Here is a 10,490-nt window from a genome sequence, read left to right as displayed (position 1 = left end):
AGATAAAGAAACTGTGAGACTCTGTGAACTCAACTCAGCAGCATTCTGAGCAGGGCTCAGATGTGCTGCAGGAGAGGAACTACAGATTGAGCTTCTCAGAGTCACTGTTCTCAGAATCAAGCTCTCCCTGGGTTCCTCTTCAAATGATCACACGGGGTCATACATTACTGTATTGGCTGGGGGGGGGGGCAGTGTTGCAACAGCAGTGGAGGGGGTAAGGGATGAATCAGACATGGACAAACTGACTGGCAGAAGGGATGACACCTCACTGCAAGGCACAGTGACTACTGCCGCGGCCACAAAGAAAGCAGGAGAAGAAGGAGATGTGACAATGGAAGTGGTGCTCCCGCGGCTCATTGATGCTGCTGTCTCTGCCTTCAACCTGGCTTTCTTGGCAGCCATGGAGGCCGCTGCCGCATCACAAAGACATTTATTACTCACTAGAAAACATCAGAATAAGCCCTTGATTGTTCTTCAAGAATGATACTCTCATGCACTCACTGTTGCAATTGAGAGAGAGGAAGAAAAATGTTTCACAGAGAGAGAAGAATCTTTTCAAAAAATCCTGTCACTACTGTTAGCTTTGTCTCTAAAATACATTACTTTTGCAGGGAATTTCATATATAGAATGAAATATGTTGAAAGATCTGTAAGTCACTTATTAACTATATTTTTCACATTTTAAATCAATATATAAGAAACTCACTTATCATGCATTTGATTTGAACAATGATGAGAAAAGAAAGATTTACACAGTCAGCAGAAAAACTCATCTATTTCTTTGTATCACATGCAGCACACACACTGTCAATTGATTGATAACTGTTGCTATACAACAAAGATAATTTCTAATCTGATAATCTTGAGAGCATAGAGACTATGCTCTTAAAGAGAAGAGTATTATCACACTTCCAGCTGTGCTAAGACCTCATTGTGATTTCACATGACTCATCACTTTCATGCAGATGATTTCATCTCATCTGAATCAGTTTTCAATCACTTTATAACATTATTCAGATATATTATAGAAAGATTCAATTGATGAATATGAGAACTTCACTTCTATACAAGATCAGCAGATTACTCTTTCTTGACAATGAGACACTGCTGAGATATCACTCTGGTTATTCTCACTTGTGAAATGAGAGAAGGGTATTCACTCATTGTCTATATAGAATAGCTAGATGCTGGCTCCTCATTAAAGAAGTCAGTGATTCATTTTACTTCTACAGAAATATACACAAGAGTTACTGCATGTCTTATACAATCTTCTTAGTATACTAAGTATCATATCTGTGATATCCTCGCAATAACCCTGTAGCCTACGAGCTCACTATTCAAGCAAGATAGTCAAGCTCACTCATACAGCTTTTCAAAACAACTACCTCTACGTGTCGCCGCTGACTAGTCACCGCTTCGGTTCCGCCACGTTACAGAAGGCAGCAGAGAGAGATTTTAAGATGATTATCATCTCAGATAAGAAGAAGAAGAAGAATAAGAATAAAAAGTGAATTATGAAGAATAGTGAGAAGAATGAGAAAGAGAAGAAAGATAATGAGTAGAAAAAGTTTTTTTCTTTTTATATTAGTTAGTTATAAGTTTGTAACTATTAGTTAATAATTGAAATTAATTTTAAGTTTTCAAAAATTATTGTACAAGTTGTAATCAATTATCAATGTCAGGAATAATATATATATATATATTCAACTATTATGTCACTATAATATATAAGTATCAACATTTTTTCAACATTGATATTCATAATATTAATATATTTTTAATGATATTATCTGATAATATAATTTGATAATGCTCTCTTTCATAATATTAATATATTTCAAGAAATATGACAGAGATTAATCAAGATTATTTATTTACTTTTATATATTAATGATATTCAATCTGAGTTAGTACTAAAATTATAACTAAGCTAAGAAAGAAGATTATTTTCTCTTATATTAATTCTTCTTACACACATCAGTGATCAGTTATTGAAAATAAATTATTATTTTTTTTAAATTATTATTATATCTTCTGAATTCACTTCTTTCACTTCTTTTATTTCTATTGAAGATTCATAAACTCTTCAAGAAATCACTATAAATTATAAAGTCTATATTATTTATAATTTAATACAGAATACTCTCTTTCAATTATAATGAATAATCACTTCATTCTTCACATCTGATTTCAGGTCATGAAATTTATGAAAAACTCAATACAAATACTGAGATAAACTATGAAATAATTATCAACAGATTGTATTGCAGATTATTGAAGAGTTATCTCTCTACTATAATCACTGCAACTTTATTCAGAAATATTTATCATGAACTAATCATGACTCTGAAGAAATTTCTCAACATCTGAAGTCATCAGAATGCAGACAATAAAAGAAAAATAATCAGAAAATTACTACTGAGCTGATAAGTTACTCTATCAGATAATAATTTTTAATAACACTAACTTTCTAATTTGAAGAAAATCATGTGAAAATGATCATGTATCAGTACTCTGATTTCATAACTCTTATCTGATAACTTTCATGAATAATTACTTTATATGTATATATCTCTGAATCTTTCTCTTTGATTAATTGAAAACTCTGAATTCTGAACACTTCTTCAATTGCTTAATTCAAATCTTCATATTTTACATCAATTCTGTCTTCAGTTCAATCTCAAGACACACTACAAAGTCAATATACAACATCTGAAATTAGAGTTGAAGAATCATTGAAGAGTGTCTCTTACAGTGAATGTATAAACTAGTACAAACAATCTTGCATTTATAAGAGTTACATGTTATTACATTAATGAGAACTGAACTTATTAAGAGACATTAATTGAATTTAAATCATTGATCAGTAGTCATACTGAGGATTATATAACAGAGATATTAATAACTGTGATTAAAAATGACTATTAGAATATTAGTCTCCGTCTTCTTACAATTACAACTGATAATGCTGTAAATAGACTGACTGTGTAACCGTGTCTGAAACCAGGACTAGATTTTTTGATAGTCTCATTACCAATTCAACTGATCCCATTACATGGTTTTAACATTAGATAGTAGTCTCATACTGTCTCAGTGAGACTTACTGTCTACTCTTATCACATTTTTCAAATGAGACCATGATTTCCACTTCTCAATTTAAATTATTTTTATTGCTTTAAATGACTTTAAATCTCATTTAAGTGTTACCAAAAAGTGTTACTTTTTAAAAAATTAAAAATAGTCTAAAAAAAACCTTAAAATGTCTAAAAATAGTAACTTTATGCCAAGAATGAAACTAAATAAGACTAAATGAAATCACTTTCTTATTTTTTTCAAGTCATGATTTCATTTTAAGATCTGATATATAGTCACTTTACATGTTTTTTTAATAGCCAGTCCCAGCGGGATTCACGCCAAGAAATGTATGAGATCAGATCAAATGAAACCAAACATGAAATTCATGATATCAGCGGTCAGTCTAGCTGTGAATAACTACACTATAATAAACAGCTTGAAGCAAAAATTGACTTTGCATTTCTGAAATGATAAACAAGGTCATATTCTCTGCATTGCTCATGTGATTTAACTTGTAATGCAAACACTGATAAAGAATCTTAACATTGAGACAAAGAATAATGAGATGACTGATTCTTGAGATGAGAATGAGATGAAAGTGATTACTCAAGTAACTTTTACATTCACTTTGCAAAAGATAATGTTTTTTGACAACACTTTTTAATATTGCTTTTTAATAATGCTTTTTGATAATACTACTGTTAATTCTTAATAGATTGACTAATAATTTAAATATCATAGATTTGAAATATTGCTAATATGATTTGTATCTCCTCTAAATAATAATAACAATTTCATGATATTTAATAAATAAATACATCAGTCATATCACTGAATATGATACAGAATGTTAGAACATAATGAAGTTCAACATATAAGATAACTGTTCAGACTCTTTGATTGTATCAGATGATTGATCATTGAGTGCAACACTCTGATCAGAAAAAGATTCAGACATTGAAACTTTCTGATATGAAGTGAACTCAGTTGAAATATGTGATTGATTTACTATTTCAGTTTTATAAGACAACAAAGACAGTCTTAATCACTTATACATCAATGCTGCAGTCAGTCTGATAAGTGTATAACAGTTTATTTACTCATCTTGAGAAGCAGTTAAATTACTCAAAAAGAAATTCAGTCTGAGATAATACTATAGTACAGACTATTATTACTGTAAGAAATAAACTGGCATATTACTACAGTAAAACTGAACAATCTTTTACAGAGTACTATGCTGTAGCAGCTCTACTAGATCTCTCTCATCAAGTTAATATCTACACTTCTCAAGATTGAACAGAGAAGAAACAAGACTTATATATTAAATTAACTCAAGACTACTACAATATCAACTATCAGAGATTTGAATGAGCAGATGTTCAAGATATAGAGACAGTGAAATACAATTCTTTAGTCAGTAACAATCTTTGATAACACTTCATATTTCATAGAACTATAATACTAACTTTGAAACAGAACTTATATATATTAATTACAACTGAAAATCAGGCAAAGCTACATACTCATAAAACTGAATTTGATTACTATCTTCAAGATGATTTGATGAATTTACACATCAAATCAATTTTAGAGTTATGAAAAATTGTTGAGAGTATATATTCAATCATTGTACTAATAATACATGATATTCTGACAATTTCATTGACAGAGATGAGAATGAAGTGAAAGTTCAACTCAAGTTAAGATATTTATCACTATTACTGAGAACAATTATAAGAAGAAATAATCAAGAAACTCATGATTGTAAAATATAAAATTATCAGATAGTTTAATATCTCTGATCACAGTATATCAGAGAAGTGTAGTTTTCATGAGAAAGTAAAGAATCAACTTATATAAGAATGTATTTAGTTGTTTCATGAGTGTTATTAATAATCATTACCAAATTCTGATTATATAAGCAATCACTGAATGAACTGAATGAGACTGATTTTAATCTTCAGTCTCAGTTTTATTCTGATTTTGAAAGAATAATCATCTTTCATAGTTTATTCTGAGAAATTACTTTCATTTCACTGTTCTTGAATTAAATCTGGTCATTTTTCACATCATTTCTCTCAGAAATAATTCATTTTCAGATTTTTTTGAGGCTTGGTTCTGGTGAGACTCACATCAAGAAATGTATGAGATCAGATCAAATGGAATTAAATGTGAAATTCATGGTCCCGCCGGTCAGTCTAGTCACTCCTCATCTGTCTTTTTCACAAATAGAACTGAAAAGTCTCATGTGCTTGATGAGAGTTGTATAAGATCATGTTCTAGAAGGTCTGTGATCTGATACTTCTGTTCTTTGAGATGTGTTTATAATAGAGAATATGCATTCTGATTGATTGATTTTGTCTCTTCTGTGTCAATCTCATGTACAAATCCTCATTTCAGCTGCAATTTCAGTGAAAGATCTGTTTAAAAGATCTTCTCATACTTCTTCAGAAGCTTCTTTATATACTTGTTCTTCTGTATATTCTTTATCTTGGTTTTCTCTGCTTCTGAGTTCTGTATGATATACAGAATGCTTTTGAATGAGATTTTGTGAATTGTTCTCTTTGTTTATTAATATATAAGCAGATTTAACTCTTCTATATCAGAAATGTGAAATGTTCTTCTCATATTAGTTGATAGAATTGTATAAACTGTTCTCTTTCTATCAGTTAACTGCATATGACATGTACATTATTGAATCTGCAGATTGAATCTTTGAAATCAATCAAGTCTGAGAATAAGATTATATTTCATGTTCTGCAGCTCTCATGTTCAAGTATAGCAAGATCATTCTCTGAAGTGCAGGAGAACTCTTACTCTTGCAGATAATATCAAATATTAATTATCAGATAATCTTATATATCAGAGATTCTTCACTCAGCAGACTTCTTTCAGTCTTCAGATTATATAATTATTAATATATTGTATAGAAGCTTCTGTATTCACTAACACTTTTATAGTCATCTCTCAATTCTTATTCAAGTGCTTCTTATATATTAATATTTCAGGTCTTAAGACATTGAGATGAGTATTCACTTTATCATTCTTATCTACATCTTATTCAGAAGCCTGCTTTCTCTTAATATTTACAGAATTCAGAGAGTCATCTAATACAGACATCTCTTTCACTTTGAAGACTTTTCATAGAATATCAGTGAGTATCTCTGAGCTCACTGATTCTGCTAGTTTTTTAACTCTCTTACTTCTCTTAACTGCACATGCTAAGTGCAATCTTTTGTATTATGATTTTAATATTTACAGTTAAAGCAAGCTTGATGCTTGCAATATCAAGATTTTCACTCAGAGAATTTCTTTTTCAGAGAATTCAGTACTTTAGTGATAATATTCAGATCTAGATTTATTATATCTGAGTGTATAACTTATGTTATACAAGTCTGATTATCTGTTCTTTACTAAGACATACTTAATTGCAGTATTTTCTGTTAGAATTGACTCACTTATTCTTATATAATGAGAATATTGTATGCTTCTTTCACTGTGCCTGATTGTAAGATTAAGTATTTTCATTTCACTCTCAACTTAAGTGTAAGATTATGAATGAAGATCTGTAAATAGAAAGATGTTAAAAGCTCTTCATTTAACATGAGATAGTGTAAGCTGAAGTGTATAAAGTATAATATAAGATTGCTCACTTATCTACACTCAGTGAAGTGTTTATAATACTTATCTTATATATTCACTTTCTCAAAATTGTATAAGATTCATTTAAAAAACTTATTTCATATTTGTGAGAATGAATATTACTTCAGATCTGTGAGATTCATCTTTTCATCAGTTATTTATAATAACTTTGCTTTTCTATGTAGAAATACAGCAGATCTTAAGACTTGTTAAAATTTCATTAACTGTCTGTCTATGAGTTCATATTCAATCTAATAATATGATTGTATCTGACTTAGCTAGCTAATTGTAGTATCATTTTTTCAGTCATCATTGATGCTTGATAACTCAGACAGATCTTCTAACTTAATATATTTCATACTCAGATTCTCATTCTGTCACAAACCGCTCCACCACGAACTCGCTCGATTTTTCGAATAAGAACCCGCCGATAGATCCATCGAAAAGCCCTCGATCATACGAGCATTTTGACCCCATCGCCGACCGCATACCCCGTGTGGTGGTGGAGTTATCCAGCCAAACGTGAACCAGACGTCGTTCGAAACTCCTGTGTGGGACTATCCCTCATTCCCCCCTATCACACCACAACCCCGGGCCAAATTGCCATACAAATTGTAAGGTGAAGAGACCTAGCCATATGCACCAATCTTCTCGATTTTGGAAGATCCCCGATCTGTAGTTGTGGAGATATCTGAGGAGCGACCTCCGCGAAAACCCTGCCCACCTTTGATGTTCCAAAACACCAACGCCAAGTCCCACCCTCGTACCGCCCTTCCTAATCTGGCCCATCCCCAGCAGAAGAATACAAAAAGATACCTCGGCGATAATATCAAGCACATAATCAACAGCCACTTCTGAAGTGCAACCTCCGCGGTCTGTCTTCAGTGTATCGTATCTAGACATCAACGCCAAGTCTCACCCTTGTACCACCCCTCTCAACCTGGCCCATCCCCGACAGAAAAGTACAAAAAGATACCTCAGAATAGACTGACCGTGTGACCGTGTCTGGGACCAGGACCAAACTTTACAGTTGTCACGTTGCCTAAAAGCATTACTCCTGATCATGGTTTGTGTTCATCACATTGATTTCAAATCCTGTTATTTCAAATATTAAAGGTCTCAGATTCACTTTTCAAATAAAAATCTAGTCTCAGATAAAGAATATATTTGAATTCTTAGTCACATTTTCATTCTGATCTCATTATTGAAAATGATACTAAATGAGATTATGAAATCATTTCTCACTTACATAATATCATAACATAGTGCTCATTTGTTGAAAATTCAACAGAGAGTATTATCAAATATTATTACTTTTCTAAACACAGATTATAATTAATATCATTTTAATTAAAAAAAAAAAATGTACAATACAAAAAATAATAAAAAAACAAAAAACAAAATAACAAGAAAAAATCATAACAAAAAAAAAAAAAAAAAAAAAAAAAAAAAAAAAAAGAGAAAGAAAAAAAGAAGAGAAAGAAAAAAAGAAATAGAAAGAGAAAGAAAAATAAAAAAAAAGAAAAGAAAAAGAAAAAAATAAAAAATAAAAATAAAAAAAAATCAAGATCACAGAGCTATAGTACTCTTAAAATACTCACTTCTCATAGTCTTCATAATATTTATTATTAATTATGTATCTCTTATAGTGAGAGTAACACAGCTGTAATAAGTTATTATCTTAATATCATCTAATAAATAATCAGTATATATCTATATAAATGTGAATAATTAGAAAACATACACTTAAAAAGTGTGATCAGAGTGAACTCTGCTATCACTTGAATGATATCAAGAACAGAATACTGAAATCAATGATTCTTCTCATCAATTTCACAGATAAGATGTGTGAAGATGATCTTGAGAAATATAAGATCTTCAAACTTCTGATAGAAACAGATCTCACAGAGAGACTCTATTTTCATCATATCAGAGACTGAGTATTATTAAAAAGCATTACTTTAATACATATACACTTACTGCAGTGATTCATTCTCTGTATATATAGCTGAGAGTTGTGACTTTCTCACACTGCACAGCTCTTTCTGAGATGCTGCTGCTGGTTTGCAACTCATGCAGTCTCTCAGTTCAGCATACACTGTGTATATACAGCTCTGCATGCTGAGGCTGTGTTGATCATTATGGTCTGATGTGATACTCACTTTTCACAGGCCATATTTTGTTTGATTGAGAGAGGTAGAGAGAACATGACTGCTGTTTTATTTAAGAGAAGATGAGTAATTGAATCTGTAGAAGATAATTTAATTTCTTCTATATTTAAAATTTGATTAGTCTATACTCTTAAATTTGAGAGTTTCTGAGAGTGTTTTAATAGTTTTCATATCAGCTTGAAATTAGTGATTGATTGAAGAAGAGAAAAAAGAGAAGAAAGAAATGAGAATAACTTATCTTTATAATATGAAAATAGAGAATTGCTGTAATCATTTATTCTAGTAACAAAGATCTGTTTTCTGCATGTATCTCTGATACAGATTATATAATAACTGCATATAAAGAATATCAACAGTGCATGCATTGAATGAAGATAATGTTGCTATACAATACTGTAGCTGTTTCTGTACATCACTGAAAGCTGTTAATATTTTCTTTGAGTCTCTTTATATTTGATAAGTTAGTAATATATTTCAATGCACTCTCTCTTTCATCATCATCATCATCATCATCATCATCACTATTATCATTATCATCATCATCATCATCACTATCACCATCATCATTATTATCATTATTATCATCATCATTATTATCATTATTATCATCATCATTAATCAAGTCAACGAACCGCTTCACCACGAACTCGCTCGATTTTTCGAATAAGAACCCGCCGATAGATCCATCGAAAAGCCCTCGATCATACGAGCATTTTGACCCCATCGCCGACCGCATACCCCGTGTGGTGGTGGAGTTATCCAGCCAAATGTGAACCAGACGTTGTTCGGAACTCCTGCGTGGGATTATCCCCCATTCTCCCCTACCACACCACAACCCCGGGCCAAATTGCCATACAAATTGTAAGGTGAAGAGACCTAGCCATATGCACCAATCTTCTTGATTTTGGAAGATCCCTGATCTGTAGTTGTGGAGATATCTGAGAAGCGACCTCCGCGAAAACCCTGTCCATCTTTGATGTTCCAAAACATCAATGCCAAGTCTCACCCTCGTACCGCCCTTCCTAATCTGGCCCATCTCTGGCAGAAAAATACAAAAAGATACCTCGGCGATAATATCAAGCACATAATCAATGACCACTTCTGAAGAGCAACCTCCGCGGTCTGTCTTCAGTGTATCTAGACATCAACACCAAGTCTCACCCTTGTATCACCTCTCTCAATCTGGCTCATCCTCAATGGAAAAGTACAAAAAGATATCTCAGTGATAATATCAAGTATATAATCAACAATCACTTCTGAAGTGCAATCTCCGCGGTCTGTCTTTAGTGTATCTAGACATTAACACTGAGTCTCACTCTCATATCACCCCTCTCAATCTGGCCTACCTCTGACAGAAAAGTACAAAAAGATACCTCAGCAACTGTGCTTGATACATAATCAGCAGACATGACAACTATAAAATCAGTATACTTCAAGATCTGACTGAGCCTTTGATCTCTGCACAGTGAGATATATTAAATCTAGTTTTAATATCTTAATATTCAATAGATTCTGCTAGGAATTGAGAACAGCAACACTAGATTTCTATTGAATTTGAGAATTAACTCTATATTGATATAATCATTGACAAAGTCTTCTATT

General features: G+C 31.7%; 2 protein-coding genes across 2 annotated transcripts; one reads left to right on the top strand and one right to left on the bottom strand.

The window, feature by feature from the left end:
• Positions 1-232: 232 nt before the first annotated feature.
• BDCG_16198 (uncharacterized protein) lies at positions 233-484 on the top strand (the record flags this gene model as incomplete). The annotated part of the gene is made up of 1 exon (XM_045425454.1): positions 233-484. The coding sequence occupies one exon, from the start codon at positions 233-235 to the stop codon at positions 482-484; it is 252 nt and encodes an 83-aa protein (XP_045279278.1).
• Positions 485-8,528: 8,044 nt separating this feature from the next.
• On the bottom strand, positions 8,529-9,924 carry BDCG_16197 (uncharacterized protein; the record flags this gene model as incomplete). The annotated part of the gene is made up of 2 exons (XM_045425453.1): positions 8,529-8,632; positions 9,372-9,924. The coding sequence occupies 2 exons, from the start codon at positions 9,922-9,924 to the stop codon at positions 8,529-8,531; spliced, it is 657 nt and encodes a 218-aa protein (XP_045279277.1).
• Between the last annotated feature and the right edge of the window lie 566 nt (positions 9,925-10,490).

The sequence above is a fragment of the Blastomyces dermatitidis genome (genome assembly GCF_000003525.1).
Source record: "Blastomyces dermatitidis ER-3 genomic scaffold supercont1.1, whole genome shotgun sequence".
In the NCBI taxonomy this organism is placed as follows: Eukaryota; Fungi; Ascomycota; class Eurotiomycetes; order Onygenales; family Ajellomycetaceae; genus Blastomyces; species Blastomyces dermatitidis.
This window is presented reverse-complemented; position numbering and strand designations above follow the sequence as displayed.